Source organism: Phyllobates terribilis, unplaced genomic scaffold (assembly GCF_046119375.1).
Source record: "Phyllobates terribilis strain yellow unplaced genomic scaffold, ASM4611937v1 Scaffold_1__5_contigs__length_1240528914, whole genome shotgun sequence".
Taxonomy (NCBI): domain Eukaryota; kingdom Metazoa; phylum Chordata; class Amphibia; order Anura; family Dendrobatidae; genus Phyllobates; species Phyllobates terribilis.
In genome coordinates, this window is record NW_027362761.1 from 9,909,902 (window position 1) to 9,933,992 (window position 24,091).

A 24,091-nucleotide genomic window follows, 5' to 3' on the forward strand; every position below is an offset into this window, starting at 1 on the left:
TTTTTCCTTGTTTATGTTGCTAATCCTTACCGTATTTTAGATGTGTGATTATTATACATCATATAGCACTAACTCTATATACAATACCACATTGTGTGTTTGTGTGTGTTCTTCTGTGTCTTTGATCTCTTCTTAGTTAATACTGGTGTGCAGAATGCCAGTCTTAATAAATCTGCCCCTTAGTGTTTTTTTTCTCAGAAACAATAGTTCCTGTTTAGGTGATGGTCACCCAAACCTATAATACAGTTGGTCTATGGTGCATGGTCCCCAGACAGACTGTCTCCTGCCCCAATCTAACAGCTTCAAGCATATGCACTGTATGGGCAAGAGTATTGGGACATGTCTTAATCACTGAATACAGGTTTTTCATTCAGTCCCATTGCTACAAGCATATAACATCCAGCCCATAGCCTTGTAGTCTGCCTTTACATACATATATTTGTGTAAGAATTGCTCCTACGTATATCGGTGACACCAACGTGTTACTGTAATAGGACACCACTGCTGCAACAAGTCTGTTCAGGAGATTTCTTACAAAATATTCTAGTATTATTGGTCAGTGGTGTTATTGAATAGAGTAAGGGTATTTGAACCACAGCAACCCAGCTATGAAGTTGCAGACCACGTAACGTTTCTGAGCACCTAGTGCTCTGGCGCATACTGAATAAAAGTTGCCAACACTCTGCTGACTCAATAACTTCAGAGTTCCCAACTTTCTCCTTTATTAGCAGCAGCATGAAAACTGCACTGGGAACTTCACAGCATGTATTTCCTGTGCCGTTGCATACAAGCGTTATGTTGCCATGCAGTGTGCCCAGCATCAGAGGGTGTGGTATACAGCACACCACCACTCTACTCTGGAACAGTAGAGTTCTGTGTACTGACGAATCACCCTTCTCTATCTGGCAGTCTGATGGACAAGTCTGCTTTTAGCAAAAGTCAGGAGAAATTACCTGGCTCACTGCATTATGCCTGCTGTAAAGCTTGGTTATGGAGGTGTACCGCTATGGGGTTGTTTGTTTTTCTGGGATTAGTCTAGCTGTATAGTTTCTGTGAAGGCAAAATTTGGACAGTTAAACAAAAACTGAATTAAAAAATTAGGCAAAAAATGAAATCGTACAAATCACCTTCCTTTATTATTTGATATGTTTCAAAACAAAGAGCTCAAAAAGGTAAAAATTAAGGGAATGGAAAATTTAGGAAATAAAAGGACAGTTCTTGGCTTCCCGCTTTAAGACTGTTAAGGGATGGCTCTTTTCTGTTCTGTTGACTATGGCACAGTGCACAAACCTAAAGTCCATTATGCATAGTTTGGTGTGGAAGAAACTGTCCTGCAGAGATTCCTCATATCAACCCCATTGAACATCTTATGGATGAACTAGAATATTTATTGCTAGGCAGGTCCTCTCATCAAACATCAGTGTCTGGTATCATAAATGTTGTTTTCTGTGAAAGGTCAAAAATGCACACAAACCCTTCCAAAATCTTGTAGAAAACCTTCCCAGAAGAGTGGAAGCTGCATTAGCTGCAAAAGGTGAACACCTCCCATATTAATGCTAATGAGATGCCATTAAGGCTCTTGTATGTGTCCCATTACTTTTGTCTTTAAAGTGTATATTAGATGTACAGTGGCTCGTAAAAGTATTTACCTCCCCTCGGCTTTTTCATGTTTTGCTACCTCACAACCTGGAATTTCACTGTTTTTTTTGAGGGTTTGCATCAGTTCATGTAAAGAACATGCCTACAACTGTAATTATTTTGGTTTCTTTTTATTGTGAAGCGAACAACAAATAGGACAAAATAAACCAAAACCTCAGTGTGCATAACGATTAATCCCCCCCATCCTAAAATCATTACTTTGTAGAGCCTCTTTTTGCGGTAGTTACAGCTGCAAGTCTCTTTGGATTAGTCTGAGCTTTCCACAGCTTGCCACTGGGATATTTGCCCATTCTGCAACACAAAACTGCTCAAGCTCCTTAAAGTTAGATGGTTTCCTTTGGTGAACAACAATCTTAAAGTTTGACCACAGATTCTTAATTGGATGAAGGTCTGGGCTTAGACTAGGCCTCTCCAAAACATTTACACGTTTCCTCTTAACCCCTTCGCGACCTTGGGATTTTCCGTTTTTGCATGTTTGTTTTTTGCTCCCCTTGATCCCAGAGCCATAGTTTTTATTTTCTGGGCAATATGGCCATGTGAGGGCTTATTTTTTGTGGGACGAGTTGTAGTTTTAAACGCCATTACTAGTTTTACCATGTCGTGTACTGGGAAACGGGGAAAAAATTCCAAGTGCGGTGAAATTGCAAAAAAAATGCAATTTCAGTTTTTGTTTTTTTTTTCCTTTCCACGTTCACTGGATGCTAAAACTGACCTGCCATTATTATTCTCCAGGTCATTACGAGTTTGTACACTCCAAACATGTATAGGTTCTTTTGTATTTAAGTGGTGAAAAAAATCCAAAGTTTGCTTAAAAAAAAAAAATGGTGCCATTTTCAAAGACCCGTAGCGTCTCCATTTTTCGGGATCTGGTGCCGGGTTAGGTCTGACGTTTTTATTGATACCATTTTGGGTAGATACAATGTTTTGATCGCCCGTTATTGCATTTTATTGCAATGTTGCGGTGACTAAAAAAACGTAATTCTGGCGTTTGGAATTTTTTTCTCATTACGCCATTTACCGATCTGATTAATTCTATTTTTTATATTGATAGATCAGGCGATTCTGAACACTGCGATACCAAATGTGTATGTGGGGTCTATTTTTTATTTTATTTTGAATGGAGCAAAAGGGGGGTGGTTTTAAACATTTTTATATCTTTTTTTTATTTTTAAAAACATATTTTTTTTTCGCTTTTTGCTTGCTTCTATAGTCTCCACAGGAGACTAGAAGCAGCAACTGTCCGATCGCCTCTGCTACATAGAGGCGATGAGCAGATCACCTCTATGTAGCAGAATTCTCCTGTGCTGTGAGTGCCGACCACTAGGTGGCGCTCATAGTAATCTTTACATGACAACCATTGGAGTCTGCTGCAGACCCCTGTGGTTGTCATGCCCACCCATCGGTGACCCGCGATCACGTGACGGGGTCACCGATGGGCGGGGCTAATGCCGCGCTTCAGGCGCGGCAATGTTAAATATCGCTGTCACAGATTGACAGCGGCATTTAACATGTTAACAGCCGCGAGTGGATTGCAATTCCACCCGCGGCTTTTGCGAGCACATGTCAGCTGATTGTTAGAGCTGACATGTGCTCGGTTCAGTGCGGGCTCACCGCCGGAACCCTCACTGAACTGGGGGTGATGGCCTGGGTCGTACTAATACTCCCTGGGCCAGTAAGTCCACTCGAGTGTTGATTTAGCAGTATGCTTTGGGTCATTGTCTCGTTGTAAGGTGAACCTCCGTCCCAGTCTCAAATCACTGACAGACTGAAACAGATTTTGCTCAAGACTATCCCTGTATTTCACACCATCCATCTTCCCCCTCGACTCTGACCTTTTTCCCTGTTCCTGTGGCCGAAAAAGATCCCTACAGCATGATGCTGCCACCACCATGTTTCACTGTGAGGATTGTGTTCTTGGGGGGGTGATGAGCTATGTTGGTTTGGCGCCAGACATAGTGTTTACCTTGGTGGCCAAAAAGTTCAATTTTGGTCTCATCTGACCACCTCACCATCCTCAATACATTTGGGGAGTCTCCCATATGTCTTTTGGCAAACTCCAAACGAGCCTTACAATTTTTTTTGTGTAAGTAAAAACTTTTTTTCTAGCCACTCTCCCATAAAGGCCACCTCTATGGAGTGTACTGCTTATTGTGGTTGTATGGAACGATAGTCCAGTCTCTGCTTGGGAACTCAGCAGCTCTTTCAGGGTTGTCTTTTGATCTCTGTGCTGCCTCTTTGATTAATGCCCTCCTTGGCCAGGCTGAGCATTTTGGTGGGCAGACCTCTATTGGCAGGTTTGGTGTGGTACCATGTTTTTTTTTTGCATTTGATGATAATGGATTTGATGGTGCTTCGGGGGATCATCGTAGATTGGGATGCTTTTTTTTTTTTTTTTTTTTTTTTTTAATAACCCAACCCTGACTTCTATATCTCTACAACTTTGTCCCTGACTTGTTTGGAGAGGTCATTGGTCTTCATGGTGTTTTGGTTAGTAGCGCCTCCTGCTTAATGGTGATGCTGCCTCTGTGGCCTTTAGGAAGAGGTGTCTGTATACTGACAGACCATGTGACACTTAGATGTCACACAGGTATACTTCCTTTCACTAAGCATGTGACTTATGAAGGTAATTGCTTGCACCAGAAATTTTTGCCACCACCGTGTTTCACTGTAAATGTTTGGTACCTTAAATCATTAAGTTTTACAATTTGGCGGTATATACAGTGCTGGCCAAAAGTATTGGCACCCCTGCAATTCTGTCAGATAATACTCCGTTTCTTCCTGAAAATGATTGCAATCACAAATTCTTTGGTATTATTCTCTTCATTTAATTTGCTTGCAAGGAAAAAACACAAAAGAGAATGAAGCAAAAATCAAATCATTGATCATTTCACACACAACTCCAAAAAAGGGCCGGACAAAAGTATTGGCACCCTCAGCCTAATACTTGGTTGCACAACCTTTAGCCAAAATAACTGCGAACAACCGCTTCCGGTAACCATGAATGAGTTTCTTACAATGCTCTGCTGGAATTGTAGACCATTCTTCTTTGGCAAACTGCTCCAGGTCCCTGATATTTGAAGGGTGCCTTCTCCAAACTGCCATTTTGAGATCTCTCCACAGGTGTTCTATGGGATTTAGGTCTGGACTCATTGCTGGCCACCTTAGAAGTCTCCAGTGCTTTCTCTCAAACCATTTTATAGTGCTTTTGGAAGTGTGTTTTGGGTCATTGTCCTGCTGGATGACCCATGACCTCTGAGGGAGACCCAGCTTTCTCACACTGGGCCCTAAATTATGCTGCAAAATTTGTTGGTAGTCTTCAGACTTCATAATGCCATGCACACGGTCAAGCAGTCCAGTGCCAGAGGCAGCAAAGCAACCCCAAAACATCAGGGAACCTCCGCCATGTTTGACTGTAGGGACCGTGTTCTTTTCTTTGAATGCCTCTTTTTTTTCCCTGTACACTGTATGTTGATGCTTTTTCCCAAAAAGCTCTACTTTTGTCTCATCTGACCAGAGAACATTCTTCCAAAACGTTTTAGGCTTTCTCAGGTAAGTTTTGGCAAACTCCAGCCTGGCTTTTTTATGTCTCTGGGTAAGACGTTGGGTCTTACTGGGTATCCTACCATACAGTCCCTTTTCATTCAGACGCCGACGGATAGTACGGGTTGACACTGTTGTACCCTCAGACTGCAGGGCAGCTTGAACTTGTTTGGATGTTAGTCGAGGTTCTTTATCCTCCATCCGCACAATCTTGCGTTGAAATCTCTCGTCAATTTTTCTTTTCCGTCCACATCTAGGGAGGTTAGCCACAGTGCCATGGGCTTTAAACTTCTTGATGACACTGCGCACGGAGGACACAGGAACATTCAGTCTTTGGAGATGGACTTGTAGCCTTGAGATTGCTCATGCTTCCTCACAATTTGGTTTCTCAAGTCCTCAGACAGTTCTTTGGTCTTCTTTCTTTTCTCCATGCTCAATGTGGTACACACAAGGACACAGGACAGAGGTTGAGTCAACTTTAATCCATGTTAACTGGCTGCAAGTGTGATTTAGTTATTGCCAACACCTGTTAGGTGCCACAGGTAAGTTACAGGAGCTGTTAATTACACAAATTAGAGAAGCATCACATGATTTTTCAAAGGGTGCCAATACTTTTGTCCACCCCCTTTTTTAGGTTTGGTGTGGAATTATATCCAATTTGGCTTTAGGACAATTTTTTTTGTGTTTTTCTCATTGAAGACAAATTAAATGAAGATAATAATACCAAAGAATTTGTGATTGCAATCAATTTCAGGAAGAAACTGAGTATTATCTGACAGAATTGCAGGGGTGCCAATACTTTTGGCCAGCACTGTATAGTACTTGCCGTCACTACCAAACAGCTTGAGCTTATATTTATCTGACCACAAAACCTTAGACCGTTGGCGAACCTATGGCACGTGGCCAGAGTGGGCATGCAGAGCCCTCCTGGTGGGCTCGCGCACCATCTCCTGAGCACTGCAGCCGCCACCACTCTCCTCTGCACACGGGATGACGTGGGCCAGATCAGCGTTGAAACGGGCAGAGGGGAGTAGTTAATTATTTTTATTTTTTATTGTGGGGCCATTCTACAGTATGGAGCACTATTTGGAGGGCCCATTACACTGTGTGGAGGGCTATGTGAGGTCCATTATACTGTACGGAGGGCTGTGGGGAGATTACAGTTGGAGAATCCTACTGTGATGGGGGTAACTATACTTTGTTTTGAGAACTGAGGAAGGGGAGTACAGTAAGGTCATCATACTGTGCTGTGGAGGAATTCGCTGTGGGGGTACCATACTGTGTGTTTGGGGACACTTTGGTGCATCATACTTGGTTTTATTCAAGGTTTTTTATCCTTTGTTCCATATTTAAATTAGGCCATTGGCCCATTTGCTTTTTAATGCTTTTACAAAACATAATATTCCACTATAATAATCGTTTTATTTGATAAGGAAAATCTTCCTCAATTGTTTACCTTTTTTATCAAATATCAAGGTTGGCCCACGACTGTCTAAGCTTTTAACTTTGGCCCTCTATGTATTTGTGTTTGACATCTGTGGCTTCACCCCTTTACCCCTGAGGATGGTTTGCATGTTAATGACTGGCCAATTCTGACCACTGTCACTTTATGAGGTAATTACTCTGAAACGCTTCAGCGGATCCCCCTGATTCTGAGATTTTTCGAGACATATTGTACTTCATCATGGTAGTAAAATTTCTTCAATATCACTTACGTTTATTTGTGAAAAAAAAACGGAAATGTGAAAATTTAGCAGTTTTCAAAATTTTAATTTTATGCCCTTAAATCAGAGAGATATGTTACACAAAATAGTTAATAAATAACATTTCCCACATGTCTACTTTACATCAGCATAATTTTGCAACCAAAATGTTTTTTTCATTAGGGAGCTATAAGGGATAAAAGTTGACCAGCGATTTCTCATTTTTAGAACAAAATTTACAAAACCATTTTTTTTTTAGGGACCACATCACATTTGAAGTGACTTTCAATGGCCTTTATGACAGAAAATATCCAAAAGTGACCCCATTCTAAAAACTGCACCCCTCAAGGTGCTCAAAACCACATTCAAGAAGTTTATTAACCCTTCAGGTGCTTCACAGGAATTTTTGGAATGTGGAAGAAAAAAATGAACATTTTAAAGGGGTATTCCCATCTCCAAGATCCTATCCCATTATGTAGTAGATGTAGTAATAATAATAATATTAGCAAATATTGGACACTTGGACTCTAAAAGGTTTGCTATCACTACCTTAGAGCAATCTATCTCTTTCCATTGGCTGTGTTCTTTGGCTAACTCATGTCAGACCTTTCGGTTCTTTGCAGAGATGAAAGGCTTCTTGACTGGAGCTCATGCATTCAACCCTACTGCTCTTAGCTGTTCCACCACAGTTTGGCGACTCACTTTGACCCATATTCTTCGTTCATTTTGTGTGAAATCTGTACAGCACTTTTATGGACATCAGATACTGACTTTTTCTTAATGTGATCAACTCTGGAGGAAGATCTCCGTGGTCGTCAACTTCTAAGTTCGTCAGCTGTACCATAACCTTATTTTTCTTTCTTTAGGGTATGTGCACACGATGCAGAAATGCTCAGGATTTTTTCCTGAGCGTTTCTGCATCTCTCTGGCAGGAAAAAACGCATGCGGATTGTACATGCGGTTTCCTGCCAGGGACATGCGGAAATGAAGCGGTCTTCACTTTCATTTCCGCATGCGGGTTGACAAGCGCTTCCCAAGAGATTTTAGCATCACTTGGAAAGTGCTTGTCAACTTTACACTATATAAATCCATGCAACCGGCATGGATTTATATAGTGTGTGATGTCAAAAAATAAAAAATAAATCTATACTTTACCCTCTGATGGCCCCCAGTGTCCTGCTTCATCGGTCCCGGCTGCCTGCAGTGAAGACTTTAGGACCTTCCGACGTCAGCGTCACGTGACCCGTCACATGACTCTGACGTCAGCGAAGGTCCTTCTTCATTCAAACGCGAAGTGCCCGGGAAGGCGGCAGGACGCAGCGCGGGCCGTCAGAAGGTGAGAATATATATATTTTTTATTTTATTCTTTTGGTACCTGGGTCTGGATGAGAGTCCTCTCATCCACACCCGGGTACCATCCGCACATTAGACCGCATGAAAAGCGCATCAACATATACAGTGATGCGGTCTAATGCAAGTCAATGGCGGCAAAAGAGCAGCGTTTCCGCAAAATTAATTGACATGCTGCGGATTTTTGACCGCAGCGTTTACGCTGCGGAAAAATCCGCATCATGGGCACAGCACATGCGGATTTCCATTGGGGAACATTGCTGCCCTTCTACCATGCGTTTTTCATGCGTTTCCGCGGCGTTTACGCAACTGCAAAAACGCCGCGGAAACGCATGAAAAACGCATCGTGTGAACTCAGCCTTAAGATACGTGACACTTGACTCTGAGATCAGTTGAATTCCATAGCTACCTCTTTTTGGCTTTTGCCTGACGTCACTCTCAGAATAATACGTTTTCTGATATCTGGTGATACATTTGGCTTTGTCTTTGCCATGTTTTAACCTAAAAACACACAAAAAGATTAAGCAAATTTCGACTACCCATGACAAAATATGCCAAACATTTGGCCCAGCAAATGTTGAAAACTAACAGATAAATGGATTAAACAATGTTAAACACAATTTTCATCATTATAGCTGACAACCATTTGCTTCCGGTTTACTAAAATCACCAGGAAAATGGCATCACAACAACCAGACAGAAGTAATCACACTTTAAAAAAAAAATGCTAAACTTTTGGTCGCCACTGTATAACGCACCCTCCTGTAGTCCTTTCCATTAAAGGGACTGTTTATCAGCACAGAATGACTGTTCTAATAAAGTACAGGCCCTTGGTACTTCACAGCAGGGCCAATCATTTATATACACCTTCCTACCTGCTTGGTTTCCATCCATTGCCTCCTTTTCTGGCCCTATGAAGTCAGAGGTGTTGATCAAAGAGGGGGGTGTGGAGATAGAGGGAAAACAAGCAGATGGGAAGGAAGGGTTAAAAGATTGGCCATGACCATGAAGCATAAAGAGGCAGGCGTTAGATTGAACAGTCCTCCTATGCTGACAGTCCTTATAAAGCAACTAGGCCAGTCATACTGCAGGAAAATCAAGTGTACAAGACAACTGTAATCGAGTAATTGACGATTAGACAGCAGGAGGTAATATGCAGAGACATTCATGATGTAAGGAAATCTCTAGATGAGGCATGGAGGTGTAGCCTAGAAACAGCAGAGAAAAGGTAATGGCCATCACTGATCTGTGACCTAGTGACAACTAGCACTAGTTGGACTACTCTCTAAACAGTTCTACTGTGGAATAAGAACCCTGACCATGCCGACATCAGGAGTGGGGAGAAGTGCTGCTCCATACAGTTGGTGCATTGCTACAAGGTTAGCCAAGCCATCCATTATTGTTTTTGCCAAGGATTTCTGTCATATCCGTATAAGCAGTTTTCATTTTTCCATACTCTGCAGCTTCAGCCTGTGGCCACTACTTTAATCTGAATGTCAGGTTTTAGGTTTTATTCACATGTTAGTGATATGTTTGTTCACGTCAACAGGAAAATTACCGTTTTTAATCAGTGTGCTGGATCTGTTTTTCATGTGTATGGTCTGTCATCTGATTTTTGATATGCAAATGAAAAAAAGATAAAGGTTTCCAAAGCTTTCTCCTAACAACCAGTCAATGAAAAATGGCCAGCACAGAGATCCAACCATGCTGTGCTAGCTGTGCTTTTTTTTTTTCCCCCCATCTTCCCCTCGCTGGCCCAGTGACTTGAGTGGGAATTGGTTTCAGTTGATAGACAAAGATATTTAAAAGGGATTTTCAAGGTTTAAAATCTGGATAACCTAGTCTTAGACCCCACTGATCTAATGTTGAAGGACTGTCCTGACACCCTGCAGCCCCACTGATCAGCAGTTTTCAGCTCCGAGGCAGACAATGTAAATAATGTAGCTTTACAGCAATCCTCCATTACCGGGCACAGCAGCTCAGTTGTTATTCACTTCAATAGGAGCTGTAAACTGCTAATTGGTTGGGGTGCACCCACCTAACTGATTACTTAGCCATTGTCAGTATCTAAAGTCTAAGAAACCCCTTTCAGGATGCTCGCTCACTACATTTCTAGATCTTGTTTTATTTTTTGTTTTATTTTTGTAATACTTCTCTCTGATTTCTGTTGAATCATCTGAATGATTGAAATGCTGAAAAATACATGTGAAGTCCTCAATGTTAATATTTTTTTTAAAATCCTATGTATTTAAACTTCAATATGGTCTAATTTTTTTTGTAGGAGAGAGGATTCAAGATCTGGAATGGGAGGCCGAGATGTGAGTATATTCATAAATTATTATTCATAATGGTTGTTCTTATATTTACTTGCTAAAAGAGGAATTCCTGATGAAATGACCTATAGTGTGAAACTTAAGCTTCCTTTAGGCTTACAAGTATGCTATGTGAACTTGCGAATACTAAAATTGGAGGGGGGATATAATGTCAGGACTTTGTGTTCTTGTACTGGCATATGAAACTGACCTGAACACTACCACCTTGGTTGGCACAAAGATGTGAATTAGAACAGAGTATTGGGTTGCACAATGTAATTATATATATCAAATAAAGTAAGCATGGATCATCCATGCTGCAACCTACTCTCTGGATATATGTAAATGGCCAATCGTTGAAACACTATAAACTAGAGAGTGCCGAAGCTAAAAACAACGATCACATGGCCAAATAATGTAGAAAACATATGCAAACTTTATTCAAAAGATTTTTTCTATATACAAAATATAGCAAAGTGTCTAGAGAGACAAATCAGGTGCCAAATTAACATACAAAGTCTTAAAACATACATAAAAGCAAGCAGGTGACACATAAGGTGCAGGTGTACTGCCTCACAACTCCCTTCATCCCCTAATGTCATATGCTAAAGAGACTAAAACAGATATGAAGGGAAAACATTAATAAACACATCTATATGCTATAAGTAGCCATATCGAAGAGGCTCATATCCCTTTCCTTAGTATCTCACATAATCACAATCTAGCATCGTTACCTGGGTAGGAGACTGGGAGCCTGTACGGTGTGTGCTTCCCCGACGCGCGTTTTGGCGCTATTGCCTTTCTCAAGGGTACTGCTGTGGCTATATAACCGGTCACTTAAGTACACAATCGTGCACAATGCTGGCCAATAGGGCGGCACGACGCCCACACCGGAAATAGCAGATCGCATGTACGTAGTCATGGTGATACGTGACGCTACCCAGTCATGCCGCGCGACTCACTGGAAATGAAGCAGGGAGCAACGCCGTAACCAAGACACCAGACCCCGTCGGCATTGCGGCAGTAAACTACCCAAGGATGTCGAGAGGAGTTAGGTTTGTAGGGACGGCGATGCCCATGTGTACTGAGATGCGGGCATGTGTGCGCATCACGGCACACAGCAAGTAGATATATACGATTGCATATGCACCAACGAGAAAGAGACCGTATATAGTATAGAGATTGACTTTGGACAACAGCACACTGCTCTCCGTGGAGCTAACCCCACATTTTGTCCCATAAACAAGGATGGGGATCAACACACTATTTTAACATACACGGTGTTCTGAATTATTAGGCAAATTAGTATTTTGATCACGATACTTTTTATACATGTTGTCCTACTCCAAGCTGCATAGGCTTGAGAGCCAACTACCAATTAAGTAAATCTGGTGATGTGCATCTCTGTAATGAGGAGGGGTGTTGACTAATGACATCAACACCCTATATAAGGTGTGCTTAATTATTAGGCAACTTCCTTTCCTTTGGCAAAATGGGTCAGAAGAGAGATTTGACGGGCTCTGAAATGTCCAAAATTGTGAGATGTCTTGCAGAGGGATGCAGTAGTCTTGGAATTTCCAAACTTTTGAAGCGTGATCACCGAACAATCAAGCGTTTCATGGAAAATAGCAAACAAGGTCGCAAGAAGCGTGTTGGCCAAAAAAGGCACAAAATAACTGCCCATGAATTGAGGAAAATCAAGCGTGAAGCTGCCAAGATGCCATTCGCCACCAGTTTTGCCATATTTCACAGCTGCAACGTTACTGGAGTATCAAAAACCACAAGGTGTGCGATACTCAGGGACATGGCCAAGGTAAGGAAGGCTGAAAAACGACCACCTTTGAACAAGAAACATAAGATAAAACTTCAAGAATGGTTCAAGAAATATCTTAAGACTGATTTCTCAAAGGTTTTATGGACTGATGAAATGAGTGACTCGTGATGGGCCAGAGGCTGGATCAATAAAGGGCAGAGAGCTTCACTCCGACTCAGAAGCCAGCAAGGTGGAGGTGGGGTATTGGTATGGGCTGGTATCATCAAAGATGAACTTGTGGGACCTTTTCGGGTTGAGGATGTAAAGTGAAGCTCAACTCCCAGACCTACTGCCAGTTTCTGGAAGACAACTTCTTCAAGCAGTGGTACAGGAAGAAGTCGGTATCGTTCAAGAAAAACATGATTTTCATGCAGGACAATGCGCCATCACATGCATCCTACTACTCCACAGCGTGGCTGGCCAGTAAAGGTCTAAAAGAAGAAAAAATAATGACATGGCCCCCTTGTTCACCTGATCTGAACCCCATAGAGAACCTGTGGTCCATCATAAAATGTGAGATCTACAGGGAGGGAAAACAGTACACCTCTCGGAACAGTGTCTGGGAGGCTGTGGTGGCTGCTGCACGCAATGTTGATCGAAAACAGATCAAGCAACTGACAGAATCTATGGATGGAAGGCTGTTGAGTGTCATAAAGAAAGGTGGCTATATTGATCACTAATTATTTTTGTTTTTGCATGTCAGAAATGTTTGTTTATACATTTTGTGCACTGATATTGGTTTACCTGGTGAAAATAAACAAGTGAGATGGGATTATATTTGTTTTTTATTAAGTTGCCTAAAAATTCGGGACAGTAATAGTTACCTGCTCAAACAGATATCCTCCTAAGATAGCCAAATCTAAAAAAAAAAAACACTCCAACTTCCAAAAATATTAAACTTGGATATTTGAGTCTTTTGGGTTGATTGAGAACATAGTTGTTGATCAATAATAAAAATAATCCTCTAAAATACAACTTGCCTAATAATTCGGCACACAGTGTATATGTACATACTTGAGATACTCACATATATTTAAGTGTGGTGCAGTCAATAAATAGCATATAATAAACAGGTATAGAGGTCAACACTTAAACGGCCCCTTCCCTCATGATATAAATGCACAATTATACAATACGTATACATCACCCGCTGGAGAATAACAAAGACATATATCCATATAGATCACAAATAATTCCTGTGTGAAAACCTGATCTTTACCAAAGAGGGTACCCCATACAATATATACGCATACCATACAATGTAAGGAATACAAATACATATAATAAAAATTGCAACAATCCAACAACGTGGTATGTATTCTCCTGCTTCCACAGTTGCACTATCCCGGATGGAGTCTATTGGCGCAGATAACATCCTATTTTGTATGAATGTACTTCCACGATGGCCGCACATATACTACGTGTAAATGACCATATATTCAGCCACAGCCAAGATCAATAAACCTGCTAAAGGAAAATAAAAGTAAGATCACACAAATAAACATATTAAAAACAAAATATTGTATGCAATGATGGCACGGGCGCTATGATGTTACCACAGAGAAAGGTCACAAAAATGGTGCAAAGCTATTGTTCTCATTGAGACCATTAGGATGTAATGTTTTTAAGTCCAGATCCACCTAGTCTCTATCTGGGCAAGTCTCTGGGATATAGGGCCCCCATGTATACCTACATCCACCATGTCAATCCCTCTCACCTCTAATAATTTGGCGTTACAATTATGATGTAATTTGAAATGTCTTGGTATAGGTTTAAGGGTAGACACATCGTTTTGTTCAAGTGTGGCCAGTATCCCCAATACATGTTCTCTAACCCGTGTTTTTAGGCAACGTGTGGTCATCCCAACATAGATCAGGCCACAGGGACACGTCGCATAATATATCACATTGCGTGACACATATGTGATATGTTTTTTAATCTCAAATGAATTTTTACCCGTGCAGTCAACAAATGTAGTGTTCCTGATCACGTTGGGACAAGCAACACATCGACCACAAGGTGTACACCTAAGGCGGATCTTGGCTTTGTCCATAAATGTATGTACACCACTTCCCTCATGATGACTACGAACTAGGTTGTCTCGAAGGTTTCTGGCGCGTCTAAATACAATCGATGGTTTAGACGAGGCATATTTTGCCAGAACAGGGTCGGCAGTTAACACTGGCCAGGCTTTAGCAAGGGCATGCCTGACAGCTGGTATCTGGGTATGAAATGCAGTGACAAACCGGACTAGATCATTATTTTGTTCATCACTGGATCTATACAACAGATCCTGACGAGAAGAGTGTCTAGCTCGATTATAAGCCTTCTTCACCATTCTATGGCTGTACCCACGTTCATAGAAACGTTCCTTCAATTCTTTTGCTTGTACCTCAAAATCATGTTCAGTGGAGCAGATTCTGCGGAGACGCAGAAACTGCCCCACCGGAACAGATTGAATCATATGACGTGGGTGAAAAGACGAGGCATGGAGAAGAGTGTTTGTTGATGTTGGCTTCCTAAAGATGTTCGTTTGGATGGCATTGTCGTTATCTCTCATCAAACATACATCCAGAAATTCGATTTTATTGGGATCACAAGTAAATGTAATACATATATTTAGTGTATTGTTTAGACCTTGCATAAACATCACGAGATGGTCACGTGATCCCTGCCAGATCAGAAAGATGTCGTCGATGTACCGCGTCCAGGAAAGGACGCGGCCAATCAGCGGCAGTTCTGATGCAGAAACGCTTAAAAAAAACGCTTGGTAGAAGGTCTGCCTTGTTCCCCAATGATAATCCGCATGTGCTGTGCATATGCTGCGGAAATTTCTGCTGCGGTTTATCATTGAGGAAAAATCCGCAGCACTACCAATTAGTTTGCGGAAGCGCTGCATTTTCTCAGCCATTGACTTGCATTGGAACGCATGTAATCCGCATCACTGGATGTGCACATGTGGATTACATGCGTTTCAATGTGCGGATGGTACCCAGGTCTGGAGAGGAGGAGACTCTCCTCCGAACCCGGGTACCATAGAACCGGTTAAAAAAAAGAATAAAATAAAAAATAAACATTATACTTACCTTCTGATGGCCCCCGGTGTCTTTGTCCTGGCTTGCCGGCAGATGGGGGTGGACTCAAGGACCTGCCATGAGGTCATTTAATCATGTGACGGTTCACGCGACCGCTGATGTCGTCACAGCTCTCTATACTACGCCGCACGGGACATCACCTCTCTATACTACGCCGCACGGGACATCACCTCTCTATACTACGCCGCACGGGACACCACCTCTCTATACTACGCCGCACGGGACACCACCTCTCTATACTACGCCGCACGGGACACCACCTCTCTATACTACGCCGCACGGGACACCTCCTCTCTATACTACGCCGCACGGGACACCTCCTCTCTATACTACGCCGCACGGGACACCTCCTCTCTATACTACGCCGCACGGGACACCTCCTCTCTATACTACGCCGCACGGGACACCTCCTCTCTATACTACGCCGCACGGGACACCTCCTCTCTATACTACGCCGCACGGGACACCTCCTCTCTATACTACGCCGCACGGGACACCTCCTCTCTATACTACACCGCACGGGACACCTCCTCTCTATACTACACCGCACGGGACACCTCCTCTCTATACTACACCGCACGGGACACCTCCTCTCTATACTACACCGCACGGGACACCTCCTCTCTATACTACACCGCACGGGACACCTCCTCTCTATACTACACCGCACGGGACACCTCCTCTCTATACTACACCGCACGGGACACCTCCTCTCTATACTTTCAGGGGCCTTTATGACAGAAAATACCCAAAAGTGACACCATTCTAAAAACTACACATCTCAAGGAGCTCAAAACCACATTTAAGAAGTTTATTAACCCTTCAGGTGCGTCACAGGAATTTTTGGAATGTGGAAGAAAAAAATGAACATTTAAAGGGGTATTCCCATCTCCAAGATCCTATCCCATTATGTAGTAGGAGTAATAATAATATTAGCAAATTAGAAATGTAGTATAGTATTTTTGATTCGCTATCTCTTTCCTCATGTGCAGGCTTCGCAGGACCTTAGGTATCCATGGTTATGACCACTAGCAACTAGCTAACTGTGACTTTATCAGTGGACGTAACCATGGATCCCTAAGTGCCTGCGATGCCTGCACATGAGGAAAAAGACATAGCGAAAAAATATATTACATTACATTTCTAATTGGAGATATTTGCTAATATTATTACACCTACTACATATTGGGATACGATCTTGGAGATGGGAATACCCCTTTAACTTTTTTTCACAAAAATGTTACTTTAGACCCAAATTTTTTTATTTTCGTATTAGTAACAGGAAAATAGACCCCAAAATTTGTTGTGCAATTTCCCCTGAGCATGCAGATACCCCATATGTGAGGAAAAAAACACTGAGTGCACGGCAGGGTTCTGAAGGGAAGGAGCGCCATTAGACTTTTTGAATGTAAAATTTGCTTGAATAATTAGCGAACACCATGTTGCATTTGCCGAGCCCCTGATGTGCCTTAACAGTGGAAACCACCCACAAGTGACCCCATTTTGGAAATTACACCCCTCAAGGATTTTATCAAGGGGTATAGTGAACATTTTGAACCCAGAGTTACAACACAGAATGTTTCCTGACCTTGAAGGGCAGATCCCCGCTCTCGTGGTGCCGTCATGGGCTCTGAGAAATCCCTTTACCTGTAAGTAACTGTCTTTATTTACTATAAAGCTATGTACTTTAGCTTTTTATTTTTGGCTGTGGCTTTACCTATATAAAAACCCTAATATTCCAGTTTTCACACTGGATACTAGAGGCACAATATATAACACTTAAGGTGTTCTCTCTAGCTGACTTGTCAGACTTTTAACATATTCGGATATCTCGTTATTCAATATTGAGTCTTTCCTCTACCCAAATCTTGTTTCAAAAATGTGTTTAGTTTTTAAATCTCTCCTCAATGTCCCCTATATCATTCCTTAAAATTCTTTTGTTTACAAGCAACGTTGCCAACCATGGTCACTTTAGGCTCTTGTCTCCTTAATTTCCCGCACAGAGCACTGGTTTTCCCCTCACCCATGACAGCACACCTTGAGGGATCCGCCCCATCAAGGACAGGAAACCGTCTGAAATAAAAGGGCGGTACCTCTCCCTCGCTTCAGTTGGTTTTCTGTCCTTGATGGTTACCTGTCTGGAAAAGACTTACCTGGGTCTGTTCCGATGTGGAAGAGCGGGCACTGGCCTCTGCACCGGGTTCCAGCCTCCAGAAGCGCCGTCCGCAGCTCTCTCGGGTCCTGCGTCCGAGCGGTCGCATGCGGTGAGGCAGGCTCCGGCTTTCCGTAGATCGCTGCGCCGCCCTCCCCCTGTCGCTTGTCTGCCGTGTTCCGGAGCGGCAACTTCTGGGTATGACTCGCCTGACGTCACGGCGCGGGGCACGCTGCGAGAGGCGTGCCGGGTGACTATCCAAGATGGCGCCGCCGTGTAGAGTGCTCCCGGGCCGGTTTTTCTGTTTGGAGTCTCTGCCTGGGAAGGAGGGGGAGGGCCCTTGAACCGGAGGAGGTTCTGGATGGCCCTATATTATGGGGGGGGGGCAGTTTATCCTGGTCAGCCATCTTGCAGAAGCGTGCCACGCTCCCAGGATAGTCAAGAGCAGCAGCTAACCCCCCCCACCTCAGCAATGGAAGAGGCAGACGGACGCCTCTCACACGGACAGCCGCTCGAGCAATCGCCGTAGCAGCCGCAGGAGCAAGGTATCAAACACCTCTGGACCATCCAGAAAGGAATCATCGCATGTTACGCTACAGCCTCCGAATCCGGTACCCGTTTGTGACCTCACGGGTGAGTGATCTTCGTGTATGTCACCTTTTAGTAATGGCAAGTCTCTTATGTGCTTCCTTCTGTAGGAGCCTAAGAAGAGTAGCGCCAAGCAAAAGTACAGGATTTGTGCCCTATGCCAAACTTCCCTTCCCATAGATTGGCAAAAGCCGCTTTGCCCGAACTGCATTAATAAAACTATAGCAGAAAATTCTTTGGATTTTGCATCCAATCTGAAATCCATAGTCCACGCAGAGGTTCAGGGGTCCCTGAAGGGGTTGTTTAGAGGGAAGAAAAGATCCCATAGATATGTCTCCTATAACTCTGATTCCTCCCAGTCTGAGGATTTTTTTTTAGAGTATTTCATCATCCTTTTCCTCATCTGATAACGGTAGACCCTGCTTCCCCATTGAGGGTACGGACAAACTGGTCAGAGCACAGTCAGATCAACCATGGGTCTGGGGGAGGAGAAAGCATCCAAATCCCGGGAAGATGTTATGTTTGCGGGCCTTGGAGAAAAAAGAGACTCTCCTACCCAGTAAACACTAAAATTCAGGGCCTCATTGACCGAGAGTGGAAGAAACCAGAGAGATCAGGGGCCTTACCCTTCTTCTCTAAAAGAAGGTACCCCTTTGAGGAGAAGGACTCTAAGCCTTGGGATAAAATCCCCAAAGTTGATGGGACTGTAGCCAGGTCATCCAAAAAATCTTCCCTACCCTTGGAGGATTCAGGCGTTCTAAATGATGCCCTTGATAAAAAGGCTGACTCCTTTCTACGTCACACTTTGGAAGCTGCAGCAGGAGGCCTGAAGCCTGTGGTAGCCGGCATCTGTGTGGCAAGGTCTCTCTCATGGTGTGGCTCCAACAATTGGAAGACCAACTTGGGGATAAAAAGATCCCTAGGGATAGAATCCTTTCAAATCTGCCCCTAATGCAGGCAGCATCGGCCTTCCTGGCAGACTCTTCAGCGGACTCTTAGACTTGCTGATCTAGCTGAGAGTCTCTCTAATGCTGCCAGACGGGCCTTGTGGCTCAAGGGTTGTCCTGGCGACCTACAATCCAAATATAAATTATGTTCCCTCCCGTGTGACTGCCGACTCCTGTTTGGCCAGAAGCTGGATGACCTCTTAGAGAAGGCTGGCGATGGGAACAAAGGGTTCCCAGGATTTTCAGGTGACTCAAAAAGGTTTAGTTTTCAGAGGAGAAAATTTAATCAGGGTCGCCCTCCGGGAGACAGGAGAAGATGGGAGTCAGGCTATATGTTTGGAGGACCGTCCTCCAATACGAAAGTCTTCCCAATGATGCCAGGCCAGAGTTAGGGGGGAGGCTTTCCCGCTTTATTCTAGCTTGGGAAGCCATTACATCAAACCCCTGGATTCTGAATATTGTGAGTGGTGGCCTGAAGATCAGGTTCAGCCAGATTCCTCGCCGGACCTTTATGATTACCCCCAAGAGGAAGGCCCAGGAAGAACATATAGCCCTGGAGTCAGAAATATTAGGGCTAGTAGAGAAACGGGTCCTTCTCGAAGTTCCTATACCACAAAGGAGGAAGGGATTCTATTCCCCTCTGTTCATGATAAAAAAAAAAAACAAATGGGTCCTTAAGGACCATCATCAACCTCAGGAGTCTAAACCAGTTGATAGAGAACCAGACTTTCAAGATGGAGTCAGTGAGCTCGGCAGTGAAGCTCTTGCTCCACAATTGCTTTATGGCAGTAATAGACTTGAAGGATGCATATTATCACTTCCCAATTCATCCACACTACCAGAAATATCTGAGAGTAGCCCTGTTCATTCAGAAAGAGCTGAGGCATTTTAAGTTTACTGCCCTACCCTTCAGCCTCTCCATAGCCCCGAGAATATTCACAAAGTTAATAGTGGAAGTAACAGCCTTTCTACGAATCCAAAACGTAGTGATTGTTCCATATTTAGATGACTTTTTGGTAATAGGAAAATCAGAAGTCCACTGCTCCAGTCAACTTCTAGAAGTCACAGCGGTGTTGCAACAGCTAGGGTGGTTGGTAAATACCCAAAAGTCAAAATTAGCCCCCTCAAGGACTCAGGTCTTCTTAGGTCTAAACCTGGATTCTCCCAGAAGACTAGGTCCGCAAAATAATCAATTTAGTCTTGAAAGCCATGCGGTCTCCAGTGATGTCCCGAAGAGAAGCAATGTCCCTCCTGGGCTCTATGACGGCCTGTCTCCCAGCAGCGAGATGGGCTCAAGGGCATATGAGACTTCTTCAGTGGGAGGTCCTGTCAGTGCAGAGGTCCTTCAACGGGTGTTTAGAAAGCAAGTTTTCTCTCTCCCTAGAAGCTGTAGATTCCCTTTCATGGTGGACAGACACGGGAAGGTAGACAGATTCTGTTCCTTAAACCCAGCAGAAAATCCCCATGTTGTAGATGCCCTCCAGATTCCTTGGAAGTTCAGGAAGGCCTATGCCTTTCCCCCGTTAGTAATGGTTCCAGCAGTGGTGAGGAAGATTCGGGAGGATGGCGCAAGGATAATTCATATAGCCCCTTTTCGGCCCAAGATGCCTTGGTTCTCCCTGCTTCGACTAATGTCTGTTTCAGATCCCTGGGTTCTACCAGAGAGGCCGGACCTTCTCATTCAGGGACCAGTATTCCACGCCCAAGCCAGAGGATTCCATCTTGCGGCGTGGAATTTGAGAGGTCACTACTGAGTAACAAGGGGTTTTCACCAGGGTTAGTCTCTAACTTGCTGGGTAGTAGGAAACCAATAACGACTAAAATTTATAACAGAGTCTGGGGGAAATTTCTAGATTTTTATAGATGCCCTGTTATCAGACAAGCCTCCAATCAAGGGAATCCTGGAGTTTCTGCAAAAGGGGTGTGACCTGGGTCTAGCCACGGGGACTCTTAAAGTTCAGGTGTTGGCCTTGAGGGCGCTCTATAATTGTAACTTGGTTGGGAACAGGTGGGTCTCTAGATTTATCAAGTCCTGTGCCAGAGCCAGACCGGTTCGGTCCCTTAGAGTTCTTTCCTGTGACCTGAATTTGGTCTTGAACGCACTTACCAGTGACCTGTTCGCGCCCCTACAGGACGTCTCTTCAAAGATCCTTACCCTTAAGACCATCCTCTTAGTGGCCTTAACGTCAGCTCGTAGGGTGGGTGACCTGCAGGCCCTTTTGGTTGATCATCCGTACACAAATTTATGATATGGTCACCTTGTGACCAGATCCAGCATATCTTCCCAAAGTGGTATCTAGATTTCACTGTAACCAGGAGATTGTACTATCCTTGTTTTGCAGCAATCCAAAAAACCCAGGGGAAGTTAGATTCCATAACCTAGATGTTAGAAGATCCCTACTACAGTACATTAACATGACTAGTGTATGGAGGAAGGACCATTCCTTGTTCCTGGCCTTTCAGGGGAATAGGAAAGGTCACGGGGTGTCCAAGGGTAGCATTTCTAGGTGGCTTAGGGAGGCCATTTGTTTAGCATATACGTCCACAGGAGTTCCGGCCCCGGACAATGTCAAGGCTCATTCCACCAGATCCGTCGCAACCTCCTGGGCGGAGAGGGCAGACTTCTCAATCGATCAGATATGTAGAGCTGCTACTTGGTCTACACCATCCCCCTTCAATAAACCCTATCGGTTGGATCTGTCCTCCTCTGACCTTACCTTTGGGAGAAGGGTACTTCAGGCGGTGGTCCCTCCCTAGGGTGCTCATAATTCTCCAAAATTCTTTCCAGGTGTGCTGTCATGGGTGAGGGGAAAACACCAAGGTTACTTACCGGTAGCCGGTTTTTCCTGAACCCATGACAGCACCCGTAGTCCCCCCCCCCCCCCCCCCCCCCTCCCCTATTTTTCTTTTTCTCACACCCTGATGTGCACTGTTTGGGATGTTATATATATTGTAGGTGTTGGTTATATGTCAAACCTTTTTGGGAGGTGCTCTCAATTCTCTGTAAACAACTGAAGCGAGGTAGAGGTGCCACCCTTTTATTTCAGACGGTTTCATGTCGTTGATGGGGCGGATCCCTCAAGGTGTGCTGTCATGGGTTCAGGAAAAACCGGCTACCGGTAAGTAACCTTGGTGTTTTCCCACCTAAGCTTCTAAGCTCATGTGCAGAGCACCAGGGACTGGGTGGGCCATCACCTGACCTGCACATAAATCTATATAGTGAAGCAGCATTGTTCCTTGATGTTAATTTGTCACGTGGGCCGCTTCATTCTCCCTTCCTTAAGACATAACTGACTTGCAGATCGACTCAAAGAGCAGCAGCTCTCACTTTATTTTTAATGTCCGTTTTCTCCGAAGAAAGTAAAATTGAAGCGATGATTAGTGCTCGCTGATTGGCTGCAGGACTCGCGTGACATAATGTCATGGGAGTCCCAGTGGGAACAGCACCAAACCAGAGTCTAAGGTGTCTTTACACAGTGGGGAATATTGTAATGGAGAAGAGGTTGTCAGAGTAGTGGACAACCCCTTTATTGGTTAAGTACAGTTGACTTGTAATTATTCTGGTCGATATGATCACTACAATACTAAATATATAGGTTTTTTTTTTGTGTTTTTGCTACTGTTGTACATACAATGACTTGTGTACAAATGTCTTTTTGATACTTTAAGTGTTTTCTAATTCTATTTTTCATTGTGTTCACCATGTATAACTGACATGTTAACTTTTTTTTTTCTTTTGTTGGTCAATAGTTTTCACTAGTATTAATTTGAAGCATGACTTTATTCACCTGCCCCACAAGAAATCAAAAAGAAAAAGGCATCAGAGTCAGCAATTCCGTAGTTTTATTTTATTTATCTTCAAGCTGCTTTTACCATGCAGGTTAAATAATATAGCATTATTATTAATGTGGTCACTACGGATATGGTGATATTAAGTATTTTTGTTTTTGCTGGGTTCTTTTTTGAAAAAAATAAGCATTTTATTATAACAGATTTTAGTGTATGTGTGTCTCACAGGTGCATCTCACTAAATTAGAATATCCTCAAAAGTTAATTTATTTCAGTTCAATACAAAAAGTGAAACTCGTATATTATATAGTCATTACAAACAGTGATCTATTTCAAGTGTTTTTCTGTTAATGATGATTATGGCTTACAGCCAATGAAAACACAAGTCATTGGTGGTTTGGGGTGAGCTGGACCGCAGAGTGAAGGCAAAAGGGCCAACAAGTGCTAAGCATCTCTGGGAACTCCTTCAAGATTGTTGGAAGACCATTTCCGGTGACTACCTCTTGAAGCTCATCAAGAGAATGCCAAGAGTGTGCAAAGCAGTCTTCAAAGCAAAAGGTGGCTACTTTGAAGAACCTAGAATATAAGACATATTTTCAGTTGTTTCACACTTTTTTGTGAAGTATATAATTCCACATGTGTTAATTCATAGTTTTGATGCCTTCAGTGTGAATGTACAATTTTCATAGTCATGAAAATACAGAAAAATCTTTAAATGAGAAGGTGTCCAAACTTTTGGTCTGTACTGTATATTAAAATTAACCCCTTCATCCCCGAGCCTGTTTAGTCCTTCATGACTGGGCCAAATTTTACAATTCTGACCACTGTCGCTTAATGAAAAAATTCTGGAACGCTTCAACAGATCCCACTGATGCTGAGTTTTTTTCCTGACATATTGTACGTCATGATGGTGGTAAAATTCCTTTGACGTGACTTGCGTTTTTGTGAAAAAATGATAATTTTGGGAATTTTTTTTTTAGCAATTTTCAAACTTTCAATTTTTATGCCCTTTAAATCAGAGTTATGTCACACAAAATGGTTAATAACATTTAACACGTCTTCTTTACATCACCACAATTTTGGAAACCTAATTTTTTTTTGCTAGTAAGTTATAAGGATTGAGAGATGACCAGCGATTTCTCA

At 43.1% G+C, this 24,091-nt stretch overlaps 1 protein-coding gene across 3 annotated transcripts in view; it reads left to right on the forward strand.

The window, feature by feature from the left end:
* Positions 1-24,091, forward strand: part of LOC141167079 (scaffold attachment factor B2-like) — a 183,333-nt gene that overhangs the window by 124,765 nt on the left and 34,477 nt on the right. For all 3 annotated transcript variants that reach the window (XM_073654455.1, XM_073654621.1, XM_073654535.1), the window contains exon 15: positions 10,534-10,570. In XM_073654455.1, the coding sequence (XP_073510556.1) occupies positions 10,534-10,570 (37 nt within the window). The remainder of the gene's footprint in view (positions 1-10,533; positions 10,571-24,091) is intronic.